Source organism: Danaus plexippus, chromosome 23 (genome assembly GCF_018135715.1).
Source record: "Danaus plexippus chromosome 23, MEX_DaPlex, whole genome shotgun sequence".
NCBI lineage: Eukaryota > Metazoa > Arthropoda > Insecta > Lepidoptera > Nymphalidae > Danaus > Danaus plexippus.
Genome location: NC_083551.1, coordinates 1,392,120 through 1,417,998, shown reverse-complemented (window position 1 = coordinate 1,417,998; position 25,879 = coordinate 1,392,120). Strand labels below are relative to the sequence as shown.

Below are 25,879 nucleotides of genomic sequence, written 5' to 3'. Positions count from 1 at the left end.
CATCTGGGAATCTAAACAATGAATATAATAATAATATGAGACAAAAAAGGTTGAACATATTTTTTTTCATATGAAAAAAAGTAATCTCCAGTAATTCTTTTTTCTTAATAGAAAGTCAGGAGAAGGTTTGTCTTAATGATAATATACTTTTTTATCAAATAAAATTGTAATTTAGGATAGAACAAGTCGTTTATTTAAATCGCAGATAAGTATAAAAGTGTCTGTGTTTGTTTCTTTAAAATATTGCCTTCATCCGTGCAGAGACGCGCACAGTGTATTCTGCCAGTGTCGTGTAGAATGGAGGGGACGCGATCCGGAATAAACTTATGACTCAAATAAAAAAACGTCTATAACTATAGATTGTCATCTTTACAATGACAGATGAAATGCAACAATACATTGTTGGAATGGAAAATTAAAAAAAAATATTTGACACAATTTACGTTTACGGAACGCAATATGTAGAATGTAGAATTTTCCACAACATTTGGAAAAAAAAAACATTAAATATTCTTTTAAAACTAACTAAATGTATCTTAACTTTTATTTAAATTACAAACAATGCCAATAAATCTCATTATGAATATGTCTGATGACGTGAGTGCTGTAGTAACTTATTTCCATATTCTTCTATTTGTCCCCGTCATTAAACTCGTCGCTATTAGTTGGTGCAAATAAATTACAGAAAAATGTAACCAGTATGAATAACTGTTGTTACACTATGGATCATCAAACGATATTATTAACACATTTAAGACCTATATAAAAAACTGGTGATCTCCAGGGAACACATGCTAAATTACTTAGAAGTATTTAGACGACATTGTTCAATGTTGGGGAATATTTAAAAAAAATACATACATACATATGTACACTAATGACTTATAACACATGAAAACATCTCAAAACCTTATAAGTAGTGTTATTAATCTGAATGCTATGATTGTGTAAGCTGTAGACTGTAGAGCATCAGACATTGCAGGTTAAATTAAATCACTCTGCGAATGACCGCAGCGATGCAAGCAATGTCAATATACCTAATGTAATATTCTGGATGCCCTTCAAGACTGGGCGTTCCACAGGGACGCATTCTTGGTACAGTTTTGTTTCTTAGGTATATTAAAGGTCTACCTTCTGCTGCGCAATGATTCTGATTTATAGTGATATGTTCTGTTTGTTTATTATAAACCGCTAACTTCTGAGCTCGGTAGATATAGTCCTAAATATAACGAACATAGTTAATCAATTAATAATCTCCTCATAAAGAATGAGATACTAGAATTAATAGACGCAATTGTTTTCTTGTGTATAGTTTTGGGAAAAGTAAGAAAATTAACCGACTTTAATAAAGGTTAACTTGATTATTTTATCAATTATCACAGTTGAATGGCTTACGGCAGCCTGTTGTGACTTGTAACTGAAGTTTAATCAATTTTTATTCTACGAAGAATAGCTGCGGGTGACATGTAGGTACGTACTGAAAGCTCGAAATCCCTTGCGAGAAATATTTAAAGATATTGTTATCATTACGGCTGTCACAGTACATACGAGTAAAGCACAGTCCCACGCGATGGACCCTGCACTCTGCAATGGTGAATCCATTGAAGGCTGAGAGGTTTTGTCTCTTTTATACAAGCTAATTAAATAAACGATTCAACATTACCATTGATTGTACACCAATGGAACGGAACGGTGATGTTGTAAAAGATCTGAATATTTGAGAGCCATTCCCGTCAATAACAGCGAGTATCTTTATGTTGATACCTAAGAAAAGTTTTCACTGGGCAACTATTTATATATTACAAAGAAAACCTCGGCCTTTCATCATTTAATCGATCGATATGCAAATAACATTATAAAAAAATCCATTTAATAGTTTCCAAAAATGGAAAATGGTGTCAAAAATAACATACATAGGTGTATTTTTTGAAGAATCAGCACCAATTGCTTCATTGGAAATCTTCCAACTCTCGGGAATTCATAAAAGTAAAAGTTTGTCTTTTTCCAGAAAGCTCTATCAAGATCACTGAAGTAGCGACTAACGAGATTATTTTCCCATTTAATAGATTTATTTCATCTGGACCACTCAGACAACTAATGTATTAGCTCAATATAAATCAAAATTTAATGTTGCTATTTAGATTCTAGACCCATGGAATAAGATAACTTAACTACCTATCACATATGACAATGTGTAGTGTAGGACTTATCACACCGAAATACAAAATATAGTCTCTTGACGCTATGAAGTTTCTAAAACTATTGTTCAATTTTGTTTAATTTTCTCATAATCTTGTGATTTTTAAAAAATACAATAAACACTCAAAATAGGTTCTATCACTGACGTTAAACTAAGTTAGGAACATTTTTAGGAAGGCTTATCACAAAATGAAACACAATTTCTACAATTTAGCGTGTAACAACTATAATATTAACACAAATTTTCGTATGTTTACAATAACACGAACGATATGTCCCGATCAGTTTCCTTCATCAATGGTCATGTCCAGGGTATCAGGTTCATATTCTTCATCAATCATCCGACTCTTGATGATCTGTTTGTAAACGAAGGCTGACTTACGAGGAGTTCTCTCACGACCTGGGTCCGAGAAGTTAACGCGGTACAGCCCAAAACGTTCCCTGCAACGTCATAAATCTAAATAATTTATACCGAAACAATATTGACCGTTACTCTCAATTGAAATATACCGTAATTTTTTATACAGAAACGGAGGTGCACAAAAAAACTTCTATTTTGCTTTTAAAGGATACATGGCAATTATAATATTAATATATAATAAATATAATTCATATAAAACATGCAGGTAAAAAAATAGCACAACCTAGGGTATCTTTGATTAAACCTTCGACAACAGTTATGTAACAATCTACTGTTATTTTCTATCAACGTAATCCAATCCTTATCATCTCGTGTACAAGTGTTTACGTCGGTCTAAAAGGTTGCTCTTATCAAATAATGTTATCTATCTCACCAAGTGACCAATGATAACATATAATCTATTATAAATATGTATAGATAAATCTTACGTGTAACCCTCCATCCACTCAAAGTTGTCCATCAGACTCCATGCCATGTACCCCCGTAGATCCACTCCAGCCTCCAAGGTATCGAGCACACTGTTCAAAGCCGCTCGGTAGTATCTAATCCTGTCATCATCAAGGATATCAGCTTCCGGAGGCGAGGACCAGCCGTTCTCCGTGATGTAGAATATGGGACCGTTGTACTTCTTGTGAAGGTGAGTGAGGGCATTGTAAATACTGTTTGGTGCTAACTGTTAGAAAAAAGCTCACATTAATACCTCGCTGAACATAACTAGATATACAATAGAAACGATGATTGAAATGAAACAAAACTATACAGAAACAAGGGCAAAAAAAAAGTTGAATTTGTTCGTGATTCACACCTTAACTGAAAGAATGTTTATTGCCATTCATTAGTTTTTTAGTTTATTGGCACATATTAATTGAATGCTTACTTTTAACCAAGATGAAGCAGATTGTGGCCACTCCGGGGGAGAGTAGCTTCCTACGTCAATATCATCATATAAAGACGGCACTGGGTGGTGAGTCTTATATTCAGTTGCAGATACTAAGCCGGCTGTGTAATGATTTACTCCAAAAAAGTCAGCAGTGCCTTTTACGAAATCCTTCTCTTCATCAGAGAATTCTGGCATACGCGACCGAGGATAACCCTGTTCAGCGCTTTTTTTGGCAACAATTTCTGCTAATTCCTTAGGAAACCCACCCTCTTCAGAGAAAATAGGTTCAGCATAGAGCCCCCACTGAAATCAATTATGCGAATAAATAAGTAACTACCTCTCACCATCAATTCTAATACATTCCTACATATATCTTACTTCTGCTTGTCTCTTCTTTTCGGCAGCAAATTGATCTTCCTCGGAATCTGTCAACGCCCCGAACCAATTCACACTTATTGTGATACCACAGACACCTTCTTGGCTCGGCTTGAAGTCATTGACATATGCGTGATAAGCTCTAGCGTGACCCATAACCAGATTTTTGGCACAGTAATAAACACCGACGTCGGTTGCATTTAGGATAGGCGCTTTGGTTGCTGAACCATAGCCTTCGAAACAGATTTCTCTGGGTTCATTGAAAGTAATCCAGTGCTTGACTCTGTCTCCAAACTTTTCAAAGACCACCCGGGCGTAATCTTCAAACCACTCAGGGAATAATGGATTCGTGAATCCTCCTAAATCTTGTAACTTCTGTGGCAAGTCCCAGTGGTACAGAGTGACCATGGGCTTTATACCGTATTTGATCATTTCATCTATATAGTTGTTGTAAAACTCAACTCCGGCATCGCTGACTTTGTTGGCCAGGCCATTGGGTAGTATTCTAGACCAGGAGAGAGAGAACCTGTAAGCATCTAGCCCCAACTCCCTCATCATCTCCACATCACGTTTGTAGTTATTGTATGTGTCGGCTGCAACATCACCATTGCTCACATCCTTGATTACGTTAGGTTTGGTGTGGGTCATGCGGTCCCATATGTTTTCCCCTTTATCTAAAATAATATTAAGAGTCTACAGAAAACCACGAATAAATATCCAGACCACAAATATATATCCAGATCTTGTCTACATTAGGTACTGGTTTTGGCAACAGTTATTTTAAACTATTTAATTACATAAAATTAAATTTGACTTTGTTTCCGTGAATTATAACGCAAATAAGGTAGTTACCATCGGCATTCCACCCCCCTTCTATTTGATATGAGGCTGTTGCGGTTCCAAACAGGAAGTCGTCTGGGAACCTTCTCTCCTGAGCATTGCTGCCAATCAACAACCTACAAAAGATTCGTTAATGTTACAAAGAACTGTATTTTAGTAAACAGTTCTTCATTTATGCGTGGAAATTCGTAAAAGCTGTCTATATTTATGTCATTGTGTGAAGGAAATAAGGGTAGAATAATAAATATCGCCCTTAAGAAACTTCTCACTGCCTAAGTAGATGTAATTAAGTCCAAAAAGCTTTCCCAGCTATTATTTTTTCTGTTTTTATTTGATTGACAACATGTATTTGGCAATTTCATTAGATGAGGATTTAAAAAGTCAAACTGTTAATAATATGAAAAATGAAAAGTCAATAATTTTAGAACGATGAAAATATGTAATATTTTGTGTATCAGACTGGGGCTAAATTAGTTTTATGAGACTTTTATAACACGTATTGAATTTTCAAATTTAAAATCTAAATGACTTAAATTTTACTCTGAAGACTAAATAGTATGTACTGTATCACTGTATGTATCACATCGATATAAAACAAAATAATGTCGTTTAATATTAAAAGCGATTTTTAAAATGTTACGTGTCAGTGTCGGTCTCTTTAACATATAACGTGTGTCACTCACCCTATAAACAGCAGTATCCTCATAGTGTCTGCGTCTGACGCGCCAGCGCGTTCCAACCAGAGCTGCTGTTGTTATGTATTGGACATCTCTTATATACACACAGCACTCCTACGACGAATACGATCGAGATAAGTGACTCGCAAACTTATCTGTGACTAAATCTTAGCATAGCTATTATTATTATTATTTTAATATTAAAACTGGTAATTTTATTTTTTTTAATTGTTATATACAGTACGTATATTGCATTTATCTTTATTGTATATTATAGACAAAAAAAGAGTTTTAAAAATATAATTATATATATAATAAAAAAAGATTTTTAAAAATATAATTTTATTTTGTTACGACTGATACACACTTTTGTTATGAATTTTATTAAATCGTATAGAACCTTCAAAGTGATTTATTTATACGGTGCAAAGTTATTCCAAAGTATTAAATATTCATGTATTAATGTTGTTTTGATAGAAGGTCACCGGTTCAAATAGGAACCATTCGGACCATCCTGTATAAAATTTGTGTAGTGCACTTTGCTTATACATTTTTAAATTTAAATGAAATTAGTATTATTCGGATATACTACGCAGATTTTATTATTTAAAAACTACATAATTCCGACGTTTTGGTTACTTTGCAGCAATCGTGATCACGGGCAGACGAGGTGACGAGGGATTATGTAGTTTTTAAATAATGAGATCCGCGTAGTATATCCGAATAATACTAGTTTCATTTAAATGAATAAAACTCGCGAAAATCTTAGAACTCATCATTTGTAAATTGATTTATTATATATATTTTTTTTAGATTAAAATCATGTGGTAGTTATATAAGTGATAAGGAAACGGATTCGTAAATAATATAATCATAGTTCGAGTGTTTATTGTTTTTACCAAAATATTTAAGTGACTGTTAGAAATGCATGACACGCTTTATCATGATCGAGGTGTATATATATTCTTAGAAACAAAGTAAGAATTGACTTTTTAAAAAAATAACATTCGATACAATTCCACCGCTAATTTATTAAATTTACACAAAAATAAAAACAATTCTAAATGAATAACTTTCAACTATCTTGATTTAAACTAATCGTTAAATGAAATCCGAATATAACACAAAAGAAAGATTTAAACACACTTCTAAAATCTACTAACGACTAAACTATCACACCAACGCGCGTTACGAACGAAAAAGAGTCCTGAGGTCCTCTGACAACTGCTTATATGTCGTTTGAGTCTCTCCTACCCTCTCATATTCCTACATTGATTCTCTCCTACCCTCTCATATTCCTACACGGCCTTTCCTGACATGAGCACGTCCCCGGGCTCCTTTGTGTTTAACTTTCTTGTCGTCCAAAACGTAGTATTAGCACCAAGGGCAGGAAATTCTTTTCATTCGCACTAGACGTATTCAGTTTTGAATGTCTTGACATTCCAGACGGGCTTGGTTGCGGCTCAGTCCCCTCCACAGGCAGGTCAACCTCCGGAGGCAAGTTGGCGTCATGACACAACTCTTCTCCCTCATTGTCTACGTCTGAAATTGAGAAATATAACGGCAGAAATCTTTTCGATTTTTGATTTAACTCAACAGTAACATCATGGTTAACGTCAATGTAAAGTGAGCTAAACAAACATAGCCCACACAAAGTGGTTGTAAAACATCCCAATAACCAACCACTTGGGGCGGGACTTGTCGGAAGAGCGCCCCCTCACACCTCGTCAGAGACCCACAAGGAATTGCTTGAGGCATGACTTGGTGTGTGTGTGAAGGTTATTATAAAAACATGTTCCAAAACATACCATCTGATACAGGCAATGTTGGCCGACCAACATCCCATAAATAAACTCATGATCTTTTACAACCACAGCTCGATAGACAACTCACTATCAAAGTCAAGCTTCCGAACATACTAAATTAATTCCTAACCAAGAGACTAGATTCTTGGGATAACGTATCCGATGCACTCCAAGATAAACAATTATCCCAGAATCAGCCTCCTCCCGAGATAACCTGCCCGATGCACTCCAAGGCAAACGGCTATCTCCGTCCTAAGCGTCCCCTCCGGGATAACCGGCCCGATGCACTCCAAGGCAATCGGTTATCCCAGACACAACACCACTTCTAGGACAACCGGGCCCGATGCACTCCAAGGCAAACGGTTGTCCCAGGCACAGCGCCACTTCTGGCATAGCCTGTCCGATGCACTCCAAGACAGCTATCCCAGACCCAGAGATCTAACCTCTAATACAGCGTGTCCGATACACTCCAAGACAAACGCTCACATCGTAACAAGTAACTCATGTCTCCTCGCTTTAACCCCAATACATTTAGAGATTTGTGTCAAAACAAAATTAAAATAAAAAACACAATGGGATTAAGTTTCAATAAAATCTCAAAAGGAGTTTTAGTCAAAATTTCAGGCAGAATAAGGCAAATACCTCACCATCAAAGTAAGCAGAACACACATCGGGAGTCCATTCTCCCTTCCACGGGACCATATATTCCGCAGCTGCTCGAGTCGATTTGCCGTATGAGCCAGCTAACATCTGCAGCTCATATCGGCAGTGTGATAGTGTCTTCATAACCCGGTGTGGTCCCCGCATACATGAGTCCAGCTTCCTTGTTGACTGAGCCACCTTGCTAACAAAAACTAAGGAATGTAGTTCAAAAGAGTGAGCCGGTTTACGTCTCTAGTTAGCATAGGCATCTTGACGAGCTTAGTTGGCACGAAGGAGTTTAGATGCCCTCTGACGACTCATCTGACGAAGGACTTCTCGATTACCACTTGAGCCTTCAACAGTAACGTCTCGTATCAAACTACGTATGAGCGGTGTGGCAGCTTCAGTACCTATAAGCAGGTTTAAGGCAGAATATTGAGTTGTCTTGCGTTTTGTTATGTTTAGGATCAGCTGTAACCTCAACAAAACAGCTGGCCAAGTCCTTGGCCCAATTAAGGAAATCAGTGCTTTGAAACATGCGTCCCCGATCAGTGACAATTAATTTTGGAGTTCCAAAGAGAGACACCATGGTAGTGAAGTGTTGCTTTAGTTCGTCAGTGTCTTGTCGGAACATGGGATACATTAAACATAATTTTGAAAACGCGTCTGACGGTGACCGTCAGTTTCTGGTAGGGGGGCCCAAGGTGTCCATATGGACTGCCTCAAATGCTACGTCTGGTTTTCTCCCATGAATGAATGAGCCGTGAAAGAGCACGAGCTACCTTTTTATGAGAAAGGCAAACCAAACAATGGGAATTGTATTTTTTTTTTGCAAATGTTCTCAACCCTGGGAACTAAAAGTGTTTTATTATCAAGTCTACAGTTTTATCAGCCCCTTGATGATCATGTTCGTCGTGAAAAATACACATAAGACAGTCTATGGCCTTTTGGAATATAACAACAAAAATTATGATTTTCACCAATAGGTGAGAGCTTGACTTAAAGGATGTCATAACGACTGGGGTTTAACTGCCCATCCACCAGTTTTTGTTTTATAGAGTGAGTTTTCTCGTCAGAAGCCTGAGCAACTTGCGCCCAATTTAACGGTCTCTTAATGGTACATAAGTTAACCGGATTGCGGCTAAGATAATCTGCATGGGACAAAAAACAACCTTTTCTATATTCCAGGTTAGAATCGAATTCTTGGAGGTATACCCACCACTGAGCCACCCTTGGCAACAAGTCTTTCTTACGTTGGGTAAGTTTTAACGCGTTACAGTCAGTAACCACGATGAAGTGTGCAACCACAAGATAATGCCTGAAATACTCTAATGCCTTAATCACTGCCGGCGTCTTCAGTTCGTACGAGTGCTACTTCCTCTCAGACCCCTGAGTGAGTCTACTACAATAAGACAGTACTCGTTTACGATTGCCCTTATGCACTCTCATCATGACGACTCCGTAACCAATCGAGCTCGCATCTGTGTAGTATTTCTATTGGCAGTGTAGGATCATAAATGGCGAGTACTGGCTCACTTGTAAGACAATCTATAATGTACTCACGAGCGGCTTGTTGTTCAGCTCCCCAATGAAAATTAACTCCATTTTTAGTAAGTGCCGCTATGCAAGGAACCCTTTGGGCAAACCCAGCTATATACCGCCTAAAATAGCTAGCAAACCCCAGAAATTGCCTTACTTGCTTAAGATTTTTTTTTGTTCGGCTGAATCAATTAAGGCCCGCACTTTCTGACGACTTGGCCTATCCTGACCTTTACTAATCGTACGACCCAGGTATTCAATAGTGGTAGCTAAAAACGAGCATTCCTTTATTATTTGCTTTTCAAGCAAATCTGTTATTATGTCACGACCACGGATCGTTTCAGCGTGTGAGAGTTGATATGACCGATTATACACAGGAATGCTGGATTTAAGTTTAATTGACATGCTGCCTATGTTTACGGTTGACGTAGCAGTTCCCGTAATAAAGTACCGAGAGAATTCATTAATTATCCTCTTAGTAACCCTCTCTAAATAGTTACCTACCAGAGGTGTATCAATTGTCATCGAAACATCAGACTGAACAATCATCACCATTCATTCATAAAATATGTGCATGGTTCGAGCCTAGATAACTTAACGCCCTCACTATTTGATAAACTCCCTGATAACCGTTCGACTTTGGGTCTCTTACTACACAAAGCTTCTTTTTGCCCCAACTGCCCACAGAAAAAGCACCTGATATCACTCAGATTACGTTTACGTGAATATTCCAGAGATCGTCTATCTGTCGTAACGTTTCACAATTCCGAACGCGAGTATAGTTGTCTCGAAATACTAATTGTATTTGGTTTAACATAGATTGAAAAGAATTCGGCTAAATCATTCGGAAATAGGTATAACGGCTAAATCTCTCTACAACCTGCTAAAAGACTTGGGCCTGTCCAGAACTCACATCAATTCGTTCTTGGAACGTACTTCGAAGGCAGCCCTAGTAGGTTCTTTTCAAATATGGTTAGGTAGGGAGAGGAGCTTGGACAGTGGAGGTGAGCGTTTAACGCGCGTTAGTTAGGGGCCCCTTAAACCTACACCTGGGTCGCAAGTCCCAGGCACTGTTGAAGCTCCACTCCCTGCAACGCAATGGACCCTGCACCCGCACGGTGAATCCATTGAATGCTAAGAGGTTTCGTCTCTAGCATTTGTCGCCGTAGCCCTAATATTTGGATCAGTGACACTGCGAATAATTATAACCGAAATAAGCTCCTCACCGAGTCCTTGCACTATACGTAAGCAAAGTATCGACCGGCGTACATATTACGCGTACGTTGGATAGTGATCGGAATTCTTAGTCATAACTTCAAACAATATTCCAGCAAAATCTGGTACTTCAGGACATAAAGGTTTGAATTCTTTCTTAGAATTGGTCCAACTACGGTAGCTAGACACCCATTCATTGAGCCAAGATTTCGCATCCCCTAACAAACAATTTCTTATTCGCGAAAGGCATTCTAAATCATTCCAATTGTTTAAAACTTTCGAGCAATCAACTTGTATGCACTAATCGTCAAAGTTGTGTAGATTTGGGTCAAAGTTCGAAATATAGTAATACCGAGATTTTTCAGCCGTACTAATTGATCTGATGGCACTAGCAATGCAATCGGTAACACTCGCCTGTACTAATTCCAACGGTATACCCGCGTCGCCTACTTGTCGTGATCGAGCGAGGTCTCGGATCCTGATGATGATAACATTCTGAATGGTAGCTTCACGTCAAGTCACATGCGTCGGAGAAACCAGATGCCCTATCGACGATAATTCACGCATTCTATAGGGTACACGACGATCGGAAACGCGAGATATATCGCGGACGCGCGTTGGTGTCTGCAACTGTCGTGATGACTGCCTATTACAAACGCTACCGGGCGTCAAACCTTTGTAACGCAATTCCTCATAGTCGTGTGAATTCACCGACGCGCGGTGCGGCATGGACGAAGCCCTTGTTTTCGCCTCTAACGTTTTAAGACGAGACATCATTGCCTCCATATCAAGTCTCAACATGTTATTCTCATCAAAGGATTGCTCACGGGAACTATTACCCTGACTCTAGCTACGATCACGACGAGGATTACTATCAAGACAATTGCGTTCACGTTCAGACATTTTAGTAACAAAATAAAATAATTAAATAAGTATGATCGCTAGAAATTAACGTATCAACAAACAAACGCAATAAAAGCTTACTCACCGCTTAAACAAAGTAATTAACACAAATTAATATTCTCGATAATAACGTAACACGATATTTAAAATAACTCGGTGTCTAAAAAAAACAGTTATAATGAAATATTTAACAAAACACAAAAAAAAATAATGTGTGGGTAAATTGAAATAACAAGGCCTTACCAAACGGGGTTCTCAAGGTACGTATCGCACTTCTGATCTTAGAAACAAAGTAAGAATTGACTTTTTAAAAAAATAACATTCGATACAATTCCACCGCTAATTTATTAAATTTACACAAAAATAAAAACAATTCTAAATGAATAACTTTCAACTATCTTGATTTAAACTAATCGTTAAATGAAATCCGAATATAACACAAAAGAAAGATTTAAACACACTTCTAAAATCTACTAACGACTAAACTATCACACCAACGCGCGTTACGAACGAAAAAGAGTCCTGAGGTCCTCTGACAACTGCTTATATGTCGTTTGAGTCTCTCCTACCCTCTCATATTCCTACATTGATTCTCTCCTACCCTCTCATATTCCTACAATATATATATATACATACATATACACCTATATACATGTATATAATATACATACATATACACCTTATAACATTTGCAGTAAGTTACACAACACCCAATACACATATATATCAGATCTGAAACAACACACGTATGTAAAAGATCATTGTACGTTGAGATTTTGTTTAAATATTTTCTAAGGAAGTTTTCAGTGCAATATTTATACTGTTACCCTGATTTTTACTCTGTGGATGAATAATAACAAACTTTAACAATTTTGTTTTTTTGAGTAATTTCATTGAAGTAACTAAAGTAAGTAAGTAAGTAACCATAAGTCTAGTTAGAATTGGTCCCGTCATTAAAACAACACTCACAATGGTTTTTTAATATCATAAAAAATATTAGCTGTTTGCTGTAATCTAAAATTCTAAAAAAAAAAGTACTCTCTCTATTCTATAGACTTCGATTGTGTTTGTGACTTCTGACTTTATTATGAAACTTAAAGTTTATATTTTAAAATGTGACTATTACATCGTTTAGTCTTTGTAATTTCAATCGAACGTTTTATATGTAGACCGCGGCAGACCGTTCAAAAATTATAGGCAATGGATTACACGAATTTTCCGTGAATATTTTTGCACATAAAAGATTATATTTTATCAAAAAAAAAATGACAGTGATGGGCTTTATTTATTCAAAGTCAATTCTTAAGTCCACATCCGATGGGTGACCAAAAACTTGCATTTTTTGTGTTCTGTTTAGACATGTGTTAAAAATTATCTAAATAGAGTTATTTTCCTTTCAAAACAAAATCAATAAATAACGTATTTTATTTCTGCCTATATTTTTATATTTCTTAATCTTATAAGGACAATAAATTTGGAAACAGATAGAAAATATCTTCAACTTAAAATTGTACACTCTAAGGTAGTATTGGACAAATTCAGAAGCATCTCGTTTTCTGCTAAAGTCCAAGGTAAGCGAGATTCTCTGCAAAAAATTATCTAACAAGCTTAATTCAAAGTTTTATAAAACAATTCATTTTGAATACTGAGTAGTCAATCTTATGCACGAATTTATCTCATTCGGAACACCGATCCCACAGCTGATAGGATGTTTCTAAGTAACATACGAGGTGCTTGGACGTGTGGATATGAAGTTGTTATCATTTCTTTGGTATGATAATTTATAAATATTTCGTTACGAATCCCTAAACCTAGTTGGTGAGTTAGTAGCCGATTTTGCATTTATTTATTTCAGCTTGTTAATCGGCAGCCATGCTCAAGAAAGAAGATTTCCTGAGGACTTCATGTTCGGGGCTGCCACATCAGCATATCAGATAGAAGGAGGATGGAGCGCCGATGGTGATGCTCTTAATGTTTATTTAATTTAGTGTAAACTATCATTTGATCTTGAGCTACAGCAAATCCAATGATAATACTGACAAAATAAGCTGTTTCAATATGTATATTAAGAATTTATAGAAAAACTAAATTGTACATTTTTAACGTCCAGTTGTAACCCTACCGACACCTTACAGACTAAAGTTTGCCCGCAGATGTTTCTTGCACCTTGAAGCAAACACTGTATGTCTGTATGTATACATGTCCATACATCAGAATAATATATAGCTTGTAAGTTCCAGTGGAAAAACGGCCTTATATTTTGATTCTGTATGAACTTATTCTACGTAACTACGAAGTTAAAACGGCCAGCTCCACCAGTTAGGATGGCTATAAGCTTTGTATAGAGGAATAAGCATATTTTGTTATTTTTTTAGACAAAGGCGAGAATATATGGGATCGTTTGACTCACACCAACCCTAACGTAATCAAGGATGTGAGCAATGGTGATGTTGCAGCCGACACATACAATAACTACAAACGTGATGTGGAGGTGATGAGGGAGTTGGGGCTAGATGCTTACAGGTTCTCTCTCTCCTGGTCTAGAATACTACCCAATGGCCTGGCCAACAAAGTCAGCGATGCCGGGGTTGAGTTTTACAACAACTATATAGATGAAATGATCAAATACGGTATAACGCCCATGGTCACTCTGTTCCACTGGGACTTGCCACAGAAGTTACAAGATTTGGGAGGATTCATGAATCCATTATTCCCAGAGTGGTTTGAAGACTACGTCCGTGTGGTCTTTGGAAAGTTTGGAGACAGAGTCAAGCACTGGATTACTTTCAATGAACCAAAAGAGTTTTGTCATCAAGGTTATGGCAGTGCGACCAAAGCTCCACTTTTAAATATAACTGATATTGGTACTTACTATTGCGCTCGAACTCTACTCCTCGCCCATGCTCGGGCGTACAGGGTTTATAAAAACGAATTCAAGAAATCTCAAGGCGGTGTGTGTGGTATTGCCATCAGTGTAGGATGGTATCTACCACTAACTGATTCTGAACAAGATAAGTTTGCTGCTGAAATTAAAAGACAAGCGGACGTACGATTTATTAAAGACTTACAATATTTTGTCTCATATCAGATTTGTATGTTAAATTACTTAACTATTATAATTCCAGTTCGATCTCTACATAAAACCGATATATTCGAAGGAAGGAGGTTTTCCGAAGGAGATTGTTAAAATTGTTGCAGAGAAAAGCGCTAATCAGGGTTACCTACGATCTCGTTTACCAAATTTCACTGATGAAGAAAAAGAACTTATACGAGGTACTGGTGACTTCATTGGAGTAAACCATTACACCAGCAGCTTTGTGTCTGCCACGGAATACAAGATAATTCATCCAGTGCCATCTTTATACGACGACATTGATGTTGGGTCTTACGCACCCCCGGAGTGGCCAAAATCTGCGTCTGCGTGGTTAGTTGTAAGTAATATGATGTAAAATGCTATACTTCGTTTATTTTCGTATTATTGACGTACTTCGTTTTTTTAGTTTATAATTAAAATACAGACATATTTTTAGCAAACACCTAACAGTCTTTACGATGCCTTGATAAATCTTCACAAGAGGTACAACGGTCCAATATTTTATATCACGGAGAACGGCTGGTCCTCGCCTCAGGAAGCTGATATCCTCGATGATGATAGAATTAGATACTACCGTGCTGCGCTAAACGATGCTCTTAAAGCCATAGAAGATGGAGTGGATCTGCGAGGATTCATGGCTTGGAGCTTGATGGATAATTTTGAATGGTTTGAGGGTTACGGGTGAGTTTTATTAAGATAAAAATTTACATAACACATTATATCTTGATAAATAACAAGGACCAACTGACAGACATACCCATCTCGTCTGCCCGTGATCACTATTGCTGAAAAGTAACCGAAACGTCGGGAGTATGTAGTTTTTTACAAAAATAAATCACGCGTAGTTTATCCGAAAAATATTAGTTTCATTTAAAGGAATAAAACTCGCGAATATCTTAGATCTCATTACATAATATCTTATTCTTGATCCATAATCATCATACTCATGTTATCTTAATTCTTATCAATGTCATCCCATTTTATCTTTTATTAGGTTGTTTTGTTACGTATAGTTATGATAGCGATAGATTAATATAATAAAGATCTTTTAACAGAGCGAGATTCGGCCTGTATCGTGTCAACTTCTCAAGCCCAGGTCGTGAGAGAACTCCTCGTAAATCAGCCTTCGTTTACAAACAGATCATCAAGAGTCGGATGATTGATGAAGAATATGAACCTGATACCCTGGACATGAGCATTGATGAAGGGAACCGATCTTTTTACACAGACTGATATAATAGTTTTTTGCAATAAATATGCTTACAGTAGAATCTTATTTTTATTTGCAATTTGATTTTTACAAATATATTGATGATCGTAATTATTAAGGAAGTTTTGATTGTTTTGATGAGAACCTACTTGAGAAAATTGTTTAGAGAATATATGCTATAAATTTTTGACTTTTCTTTCGCCAATGTTCCTCACCTAACATAACAGAACTTGTCAATGATGAAAGAGGCTTTTCAAATCGAAATAACTTACTCGTATATTCCACTTCTTAAGATTCTTTGAATAACAAAGAATAGTTTAAGGTTAATTTATTCACATTCCACGTACATGTTAATTATCACAATGTTAAGTTTGTTTTAGGTTTTTTTTTTAGAGATTTAAATTTTTCAAATCTTTTTTTTATACTAAACGAGTAAACGGCCTGCCGGACGGAGGAAGTCTACGTCGTCCATGGACATCCTCAACGCAGTTTTGTGGATGCGCTGCCACCCTTGATTGGGCAAAAGGGAGAGGAAAGTTTGGAAAAAGGGATAGGCAGTCAGCTCTCGCTCATCGGATGAAACGCAGCCATTAAAGACTACTTCACACCGATTTTCTGTAAGAGGGTGGCACTTTCCCGGTCGAGCCAGCCCATGTTCGAGTTTCAGTATCTTCACCACATCGAGACTCTACCACGTCATTTTCCCAAAGAACTATTTAGTGATAGGGATCAAAATAATATTCGTGTTAAATTCAGTAAGACCGATTTATTTTTTATTAAGTTAATTGACAAACTTACAGATTTATTTTTAAAATTATTCTAATTATATAAGGTGGCAACCGGAGGTTCCAGGAAAACTACGAAACATACTTATATGTATATTATAATAAAAATTACATATTAAAACTTATAACCTATACCTAAGACTACATGATAGCCCCGATGTTAGGATAGCAATGCCATTCCATAGCTTGTGTGGTATCAGGAATCTTCTGGTTCACACGGCTTGGTGCTCGTTCCGCGGAGTCAGCAGCGTCACTCGCTATATGATATTTTATCCATACAACGATGTTGCCCCGGCGATGTTCATTTATTTTATAATATGTAGCGCGTACGTAACATTCTTTTAAATATTATTTTACTGAAAATAAATTAAAAGCGTCTTTAGCGATGAAATTTAAAACTAAAAAATGCGGAATGCATGTAAAGCTTGTAAGTTTGTATACCTACCCGTAGGACCTTATTAAATATGTATACAATAAGTTAGATTAAAAAAATAATTAATTCTAGAAAAAAATACTATTCATCTTAAATGAAGCTAATATTTTTCGGATTATATACTACTATATACAACATACTACTATATACAACATACTACTATATACAACATACTACTATATACAACATACTCACGACGTTTCGGTTACTTTTCAGCAATTCCTTCTGTTAATTTTTCTGGCGTACCGCGTAGAAAATTAAGCAATCTATGGCGGTAGATGATAAATAACAGGACCAACTGACAAATACTCACATCTCATCTGCCCGTGATCACGGTTGCTGAAAAGTAACCGAAACGTCGGGAGTATATCGTTTTTTACAGAAATAAAGCAGGCGTAGTATATCCGAAAAATATTAGTTTTATTTAAATGAATACAAGTCGCGAGTCATAGATCTCATTATTATTCATCTTAAAAACAACGTTTACGATAAAAGTTCAATAGGTCTTTAGCGGGCACTCAAACAAAAGAACCAGAGCCGGCTATAATAATACAAATTGAAGCTTTTTTTATTTTACAGATTGCGGTGGGGCTTTGTAATAACTTGTTTTGTTTATAAATACACTCTGAGCACCAACCCACTCATATGTGAAACTTTTAGTTTAGAATCTTGACCAAAAGTAAAAAGAAAAAACGTTTTGAGTCCCAAAATATGTTTTAGTTGGCTTGTAAACAACAGCATTGATTTCGAATGAAATTTAAGGACTAGAAAAATAGGAAAAGGTTTAAAAATCAATCTTCTGAAACCACAGAACTTATTAAAAGAATTACCAAAAAAAAATTTCAAGAAAGAATTCATACGAACAAAATAAAAACGCTAAAAGATGTCCTTGAAAGTTGCCACGCCTTATTACATAAAGCAAGAAATCCATTACTACAATAAATAAGACGAAATATGAAGGGATGACATGTAATTCATTTGTTAAAATGAAACTTCTCATGCCACTTCCAATAAGGTTGCGTTAAACGTTTTACGCTCCTGCGGGGCGTGGGGTGGCGCTCGAAAGCATGCTGGTAATCAATTGTGACTTGTAAGGAATGTTAATAAAGTTTGTCTTCAAGAAATACTAAAAATTCCTTAACATTGAATTTCTACCCCTTTTTGTTTTCATTCCAACGTTAAGAGCTTCACTTCTTCTGCGCGAAGGACTCTACGCACAATAAATTTTTTATTTGGTACTCATAATTTGAATCTGAATAGCTTCCTCTTAGATTATCTGTCATATCGTATTAAAAAAAACATATATATTAATTTTCTTTTTAATTTCTTCTAACAAACTTTATTTTCATTAATATGTCTAAATCATAAACAACAATATAAATATTATCAATTCTTAGATATTGTAATTTTTGTTAGATTTGTCATGAATTTGCTAACTTTACATATTAAAACTAACTCCTACAATTTTTCATTGGTTTTTGTTTTTCTTTTATTGTTATTTTTAAGGAAAAATTGAGTTTTTTCATACATAATAATAACATGTGTTGAAGTGAACCTGCATTTTTAACTCTTTAAAATATTAACATGAAGCTGGCAACATTTCTGGATTGCACATTGCACGGTCTGGTATCTATAATAATATAGTCTATGCCGAGACTTGACGGGTGTGGGTCGACAGCAAATGAGCGATAAATCTATTGAATTACTCATCACCATAAAATGCATTGTTATTAAATGAAAACAAGTGTATATTTGTATTAACAAATATAAACTGTCCTGTTTCTTGCTGTTAGTGTAATCAATACGAAAATGCATCGTCGGCGGGGTCCCAATTTTACATATGTCAGCGGTTGTGTGAAATATATGATTTTTGTTTTGAATTTTGTCTTCTGGGTAAGTGTGAAAATGATTCATAACGATTTCTAACAATGAAAAAGTTTTTACTGCATCCATTGTTTGGTGTGAATTCTATTTTCTAATTGTGCGACCATTGTTCAACATAATGGAAGAGATATATATAAATGTAGCTATCATTAAACAGTTTCCGCTGTTGTTATCACTAGTCGGGAGTGATTTGACTGAATAATTTTAAGATTAACATATGTAATAAAAAAAGTAATCTTTTTTTACTTCATATACTGAGCATTAAGGAAATATTATATTTATATATTTTATATTTTCGGAACATATGGGTCATACAAAGACAGTAATTTAATCACAATTTACGTAAATAAATATCTTTTTATAATAACGTATGAAATCATATTTCAAATATATATAAATAATAAAGGACATAATAGTGAAGAGCCGATTATAATCAACATGACACTAATAACATTTTTTTCTTTTTGAAACAAACAAATTGATTTCTATGATATTTTATATTTTGTAAACAAATTATTTGACATAAACAGTTACTTTGTGACATGTTTCATTTAGTTTTTTGTAATTCACCTTTATATTACTCGTCACTTCCTGTCTATCAGAATATACTTATTAAGGCAGACCACAGCTCGTAAACTTATAAATAACTGTAATTAAAATAATGTTATGGAGGGTCTTTTGTTGGTTGCCTTTAAATAAATTATTTAATTGTGTATAGCAAACCACTTTGTAATTATTTGAATTGAGCAGACATGGCTGTATATAGATGTTGATATAACTTTTTCTACTGAGAATTGAGTCCTTTTCTAAAAGGATGTATAGGACAGACATATATATATATATAATGCTCATATTCTCTCTGATATGAATTAATTTCAAACTAAAATATATAACATTAAAACTGATACCCGCTAAACATGACTAAATATACTATTATTCATGACTTCAATAAATAAAATTCTAGAAGTACCAAGACTAGACTTTTTTACATGATTTATTTTATTTTAATATTTTTTTAGAAAATTTAAATTTGTATATAGAACTCTTTCTATATACAAATTTAAATTTTTAAAATTATATGTTTTCAATTCTAGTAAAAAAGTTGCTCTGCCAGAAGGTGAGCATATGATTACAAATGTCTCTTCAGAACTAAATTTATGAAGTATCTGAAAAAAAAAAGTCTGGGATGATATTTCCACTTTTTTTTATATTTTTTTTGTAATGTAGCATTTGGTGATTTTAAATTATATTACTATTTATCATGTTAAAAGTATAAGCAGTGCTTACTTAGATTTTTTTTTGTATATATATATAAATTTTTTCAGTTGTTCGGAGGATTGCTTATTGGAGTGGGACTTTATGCATTCATAGACAAATGGCAGGCCATGGGTCAAGTTAAGGTAATGTATACATATGTTACTACAGAGATTCAATTCTTGCTTAGAAACTAACTAAGCAATGATTAGAATGACAATATTAATCAATTATGAAGTATAACTAACGTTTCCCACAGTTATGATTATTATGAAAGTAAGTGTAAATAATTATTACCCACTCTGTTTTATGACTATTCTATTTAAAAATATCACACATTGTGTTGCAAATATGTTTGTTTGTCCGTTTTTAATATATAAACTGTTTAAAACTTTAAATCTTTATCACTGTAGTGACATTAAAGTTGTGTTTCGTAAGTATATATTATTTTATTCTGTAAAGAATATAAATTTAAAATGTGTTATATTACAGCTAGAGACAGTATATGATGTACTTCTAAACATTAGTCTACTGATAGCTCTGTTGGGAGGTATTGTCTTCATTGTCAGTTTTGCCGGCTGTATTGGTGCTTTGAGAGAAAATACATGTCTATTGAAATTCGTAAGTATTAAATATATTAGCTATAATTATTTTAACATTAACTTTACAAAAGTCGTATCTTGTGTGTGTCCTAGCTTAAAAATATTACATAAAAATTTAAAAATACAAGTATATTTTCATTTTTCTACAGAGAAAAAGAATTAAGAAAACATGAATGAGTACGAAGTGCACATTCAACTAAGCAATCCTACAATTTTTTGTAATAAGACTAATATATCCAGTAATATGTAGTTGTGTGACATTGGCAGTATGTACTGTGCAGACAACCTTATTCAACTGACTAATCTCTCAAATGCCAAATGACCTTTAATATGTGTCATCTGTCATGAGTGACACCTGTCATGTTTGATGTAATTCTAACGTATTATAACTTGTTGGCAGTACTCGCTGTGTTTACTAGTGCTGTTCCTGTTTGAGATGGGTTCGGCTGTGTGTGGTTTCGTGTTCCCGCGTTCGCTGCACGGCCTGTTCGAGTTGGGCTTCACAGACCGAGTCGTACACTCATATAGAGATGATCCCGACTTGCAGAACTTTATCGACTTTGCTCAGAAGGATGTTAGTTGTACAATAATTTGCTATCAGATTAAGAAAATTTGTGTCTGAACTCTTGCATCTAAAATAATATATTAAATATAAAACTATCTCTTGCTAACTTCGCTAATTCATGTCTCTCAGCTAATGTTCACATTATCCTGTCACTTATCGTGACCTCGTCACCAGATTATTAAGTGCTTTACTTCAATTAGAATGGTCATTAAGATATTGTTTATCTGTGGAAGACTATTTATTTTCCATATATTTTCAGTTCCACTGCTGCGGACTAACATCAGACGGTTACATGGACTGGTCGAAGAACGAATACTACAACTGTACTTCCCCGTCAGTGGAGCGTTGCGGGGTTCCGTTCTCTTGTTGCATCAACGCTACGGACATCAGCTCGGGACTCGTGAACATCATGTGTGGTTATGGTGTGCAGAATTATCCCGTGGGTTACTTGATTATTTGGCTAGGAAAAGATTTGTTTATGCTATAATAGTTTTTTGTTTTGTCCGCGTCCTAACCTGGATATTGGAATTTGGCTCGGAAGTAGTGTGTTAACTGTAGTCGTAACTAATCATCAGCGACATCTATGATATGACTTACCGTTAAACTACACGCAATTTTGGGATATATGAACGCCTATGTCTTATTTCGATGTCTCAGCTACATCACTGCAAAGTTTGATTAAAATCAGTTTAGTAATCTTTATGTCAAAGAGAAACAAACAAGATAAGACAGGAATAGCCACATCAGTAAGTGTGGCTATAACGGATAATTCATCTTGGGCGATTGTGTTATAATCTTTTAATAATACCCTCATATCAAACCTATATTCGTCTCTTTCACACTCATGTAATGTGAGTAAGAAAGAGATAGCTATTGTTTTACTTTAGGTTAGTCTCACATGTATTCATGGGTTAGTCGTCTTATTGAATCAATTTAGTTTTTAGAATGAAGTGGTCCTGGGATAAAAAATTGAATAATCTGTATTAACTTCCGTTACATAGAAATATAAAGGCCGTAATAGGAAATAACAAAGATTGTAAGACTATCCAAATATCTCATGCATTATATTATAATAATACTATCTTAAACATATTTATTTGACCGACTTGAATTACAATATATGTGCTAGCTTTTTCTACCCTGAACACAAAATAATTAAGAGATCATTATCATCTGTGTCACCTGTATAATTTAATAGACGGTAAACTAAAAATACTGAACACAAATCAGTTAATGAATTGTCAATCTTATTCCAGGTTGCCGAAGCCAGCAAACGTGTTTGGACGAGCGGTTGTATAGAGATAGTCCGTTCTTGGGCTGAGAGGAATCTCTATACAATAGCCTCAGTGGCTCTGGGTGTAGCGCTGTCACAGTTGTTTGTTATCTACCTGGCTAAGACTCTGGAGGGACAGATTGAACTGCAAAAGGCTAGGTGGGGATTTTGGAAATGTAGGGAGGGTCTAGTCCATAGGATATATATATATATATATATCCTATGGACTATAAGGCTTTTCGGTTGATATCCTATGTGAATTTTGAATATCAGTAATTAATTTGCTTGTCTAAGGAATCTTCAACTATTTTGTGGTCCTCACTCTACTGAACCCATAATTTTGTTTTCATTTTGTCTATCCACTATTAAGTCTTGTTTTTGTTATTGTTCATTTATAAAAGTTCTTTATAAAATTGCTTAATAATTTCTAAAAATTGCTAAAAAATTAGGCAATACTGACATTTTCTTTTTTTATGACATAGGGTGTTCATGTTTTTGGCAGACCTCTGCTTTTTAGTTATATACTTATTCTGCATTTAATTCATGCACATACCATTTCTTTCTTACATTCCACTACTCTGTGTCATGCAAATTTACTGAGACGCCAACCTTAGTCCATGCACAGCACAGATTTCCTTGTTTATTTATTATACTTACAACTATATATATATATATACAACATAGATGTGAATATTATTATTTTGGTATTATTGCTTACAGATGGCAAACATGAAATAGGGGCTCAGCGGGCGCGTACCGGGACGAGTGTCGCCGAGCGCTGCTGTAGCCCTTCCCCCACCACGCGCCCCACCACATGCATATATAATGCGGCGCGGGCGGCGGCTACCGTTAGTCGGTGTCGCGACATCGTTACAGGACTTGTGACGCAGCATACAGTGCTGTGTCAGATCATAGTTCAGCCGTATGTGTGTTGTGCTGAGTTTGTAATACACTGGGACGGTTTCAACTACTTTACACTCTCTACATAACATAATAGATAACATGTAATAATCTTAATATGTATTGAGATTCCAACTAAGTGATAATTCACTGATTCATACTTTTATTAATATGCCGTTTAGCAAATAAACCGTGAAACTGTCTGTGTTTAAGTTAACTATGCAAACTCGCACTAAGGACACTGTATACTTCTATGTGCAAGTGATGTACTGTGTGTGACAGTCAGTGCTTATAATGTGCAATGTTTAGTCTTCTATGTGTGATATGAAATGCTACATGTGAATCACAACGCCCGTGCTGTCCGTGCTATGAGACCAAAACATAGTATTTATGGTTTACAATCTTACGTTTATTAGAATTAATTTAAGTGCATTTAGTCATTTAGCTCTAAGTGTAAATATATGATGTTAGTCAATCCCATGTAGGTTCTTTGAATATTTTAGACTTTATTTGATATTATTACGTGCAGGCTACGCCACACTAGCGCGGCGTTTCTATATTTACTCTTCGCCGTATTTTTGTAAGGCATTTTAAACCTTATAGTTATCAACTTCAGGTGTAAATCGGCTCGGTGCCATAAGACTGAAGCTATTTAAGATATAACGTGAATTATACCACTTACTAACCTGTAGGATGTAACTTTTAATATTTAATGATTTTAGTGTCGAGCGTTCGCCGCTAGGTGGCGCTCACACTGAAATATATTACTACCGCATTTAACCAATTTGCTTATGAATCTCATTGGTTGGTTTGTACAAAAAAAAAATCTTTGTATAATATAGGGTGTTCAAAACTCAAATATCGATAAAAATAGTTATTAAGAAAATCACTGCCAGAGTATTAGTACATGAGAATAGTTGTAAAATACTTTTAATATGAAAGAAAACTTTTTTTTATTATTTATATTAATGATTTGAATATCTCTAGAATGTTATATTAAGTAATATTTTTACTCTCCGACTAGTCTTGACATCAGTCGTTATATCATACTATGTCAAGTTGATATTGCCAAAAAAAAATTCTCCGACACCGTTAAAATTTCATAATTTTCTCAATTTTAAGCTCAGAATCATGTTTTTTCCTGAATGTACCTCAATCACATACAATCAAGACACATCACACATAAATTTTCATTAAAATTATAATTAAGGGAAGAAAAGTAAGTAATCTCGGTGGTATTCCTTGCGCTATCATTACTAAATCAGTCTAATCTTCGAGCAGAGCTACAGTGTGTAACTGGCTTTATGAATAACTTGGTATCTAGTTTATAATGAATTACCAATTTACAAAAAGTTTGTGAACAAGATTTAGTAGGATATTCATTGTTTTTCGTTGTTGCACACCGTCAAGCCAACATTACCGCTTCATCAGTTTTAGTGTTAAGCATTCTATTTCTGTGTGAAAACATTCCTGTAAATTTAATGTAAATGTTTCCAGCTAAAGGTATTAATTAAAATTCAGGTTAAATTGGAAAAAGGAGGTATGTAACCTGCTAGTTAATTTAACAAAGAGCTTTGACGTTAAGGTCGATGACCTTTTCGTTCTGAATTTGATAATTTTTTAGTTTTTAATTCGAGATTTCCAGTCAATAAACGCGTAACTTAATAAAAACTATCGCGAAATTATTACAAAGATATAATTTGTTTCATTAATAATAGGATTTTGCTCAAATAGTCTTTTCTTATAAAAATAACTATTATAATTTATTAGTCAAATTGTAAATGAGATGTTCTCATTGTGTTCGGATGTTTGTGAACTGATTGTGAGGTTAAGCTGAACTGAATGATAGATTGTTAATAATTTTCGTGTCAAAATTTTATTGTAAACAACGCCATCTGTTGGCGTTTCCATTTAAACTATATTCGTATATAACTTCAGCGAACAATCTATTATAAAATATGTACTTGATCGTTAAATATAATTAATTTAGCTGTTAATTACTCTGTTAATCACTGACTCTTTATCTCGGCTCGCATAATAACTCGTGTGGGAGAAAAATTAACAAAATAAATGTCCCGCAACTTTAGTTATAACAAATGACTGAATATCTCTTCCACTCAATACTAATGGGGACTCGTAGTATTTAATGTAGCAACACTCGATGTTTCCGTATCGATTCATTCCATTAGTTTCTTAAACGGCCGTCATAAAAATTTGAGTTTTCAATACAAAGAGCCAGTAATATTAATTTATATTCCAGAAGTGTACATTAGCCGGTTACTCGTTAACGCTAGGTTTAGCGCAACTCCGTTTACGTTACTTATTGTATCTCGTATGTAATAAATATTATTTTTAATCTGTGTTTTGTTTCATTTTAATATAT

General features: G+C 35.0%; 3 protein-coding genes across 3 annotated transcripts; 2 read left to right on the top strand and 1 right to left on the bottom strand.

Annotated features, from left to right (window-relative positions):
- Positions 1 to 2,399: 2,399 nt before the first annotated feature.
- Positions 2,400 to 5,541, bottom strand: LOC116774836 (myrosinase 1-like). Its single transcript, XM_061524008.1, has 6 exons — positions 5,399 to 5,541; positions 4,728 to 4,831; positions 3,879 to 4,549; positions 3,498 to 3,803; positions 3,049 to 3,293; positions 2,400 to 2,640 (listed from the first exon to the last, which is right to left on the bottom strand). Exons 1-6 carry the CDS (start codon positions 5,419 to 5,421, stop codon positions 2,481 to 2,483), a joined length of 1,509 nt encoding a protein of 502 aa, XP_061379992.1. The 5' UTR covers positions 5,422 to 5,541; the 3' UTR covers positions 2,400 to 2,480.
- Positions 5,542 to 13,120: 7,579 nt separating this feature from the next.
- Positions 13,121 to 15,990, top strand: LOC116774834 (myrosinase 1-like). The gene is made up of 6 exons (XM_061524147.1): positions 13,121 to 13,267; positions 13,352 to 13,455; positions 13,872 to 14,542; positions 14,622 to 14,927; positions 15,027 to 15,271; positions 15,646 to 15,990. The coding sequence occupies exons 1-6, from the start codon at positions 13,245 to 13,247 to the stop codon at positions 15,821 to 15,823; spliced, it is 1,527 nt and encodes a 508-aa protein (XP_061380131.1). The 5' UTR covers positions 13,121 to 13,244; the 3' UTR covers positions 15,824 to 15,990.
- A 2,684-nt stretch (positions 15,991 to 18,674) lies between these two features.
- Positions 18,675 to 25,856, top strand: LOC116774733 (tetraspanin-33-like). The gene is made up of 7 exons (XM_032667472.2): positions 18,675 to 18,911; positions 20,228 to 20,302; positions 20,649 to 20,777; positions 21,159 to 21,332; positions 21,583 to 21,762; positions 22,580 to 22,755; positions 23,317 to 25,856. Exons 1-7 carry the CDS (start codon positions 18,828 to 18,830, stop codon positions 23,327 to 23,329), a joined length of 831 nt encoding a protein of 276 aa, XP_032523363.1. The 5' UTR covers positions 18,675 to 18,827; the 3' UTR covers positions 23,330 to 25,856.
- The last annotated feature ends 23 nt before the right edge of the window (positions 25,857 to 25,879 follow it).

Excerpts from the sequence above, each read along its gene's own strand:
- LOC116774836 (XM_061524008.1), bottom strand. The coding sequence starts at position 5,421 with ATGAGGATACTGCTGTTTATAGG. Across the intron at positions 3,804-3,878 it reads AAAAGAAGAGACAAGCAGAA|TGGGGGCTCTATGCTGAACC; the intron begins GTAAGATATATG and ends AATTGATTTCAG. Across the intron at positions 2,641-3,048 it reads GAGTGGATGGAGGGTTACAC|GGAACGTTTTGGGCTGTACC; the intron begins GTAAGATTTATC and ends ATGACGTTGCAG.
- LOC116774834 (XM_061524147.1), top strand. The coding sequence starts at position 13,245 with ATGAAGTTGTTATCATTTCTTTG. Across the intron at positions 14,543-14,621 it reads AAATTAAAAGACAAGCGGAC|TTCGATCTCTACATAAAACC; the intron begins GTACGATTTATT and ends TTATAATTCCAG. Across the intron at positions 14,928-15,026 it reads CTGCGTCTGCGTGGTTAGTT|CAAACACCTAACAGTCTTTA; the intron begins GTAAGTAATATG and ends ACATATTTTTAG.
- LOC116774733 (XM_032667472.2), top strand. The coding sequence starts at position 18,828 with ATGCATCGTCGGCGGGGTCCCAATTTTACATATGTCAGCGGTTGTGTG. Across the intron at positions 20,303-20,648 it reads AGGCCATGGGTCAAGTTAAG|CTAGAGACAGTATATGATGT; the intron begins GTAATGTATACA and ends GTTATATTACAG. Across the intron at positions 21,763-22,579 it reads ATGGTGTGCAGAATTATCCC|GTTGCCGAAGCCAGCAAACG; the intron begins GTGGGTTACTTG and ends ATCTTATTCCAG.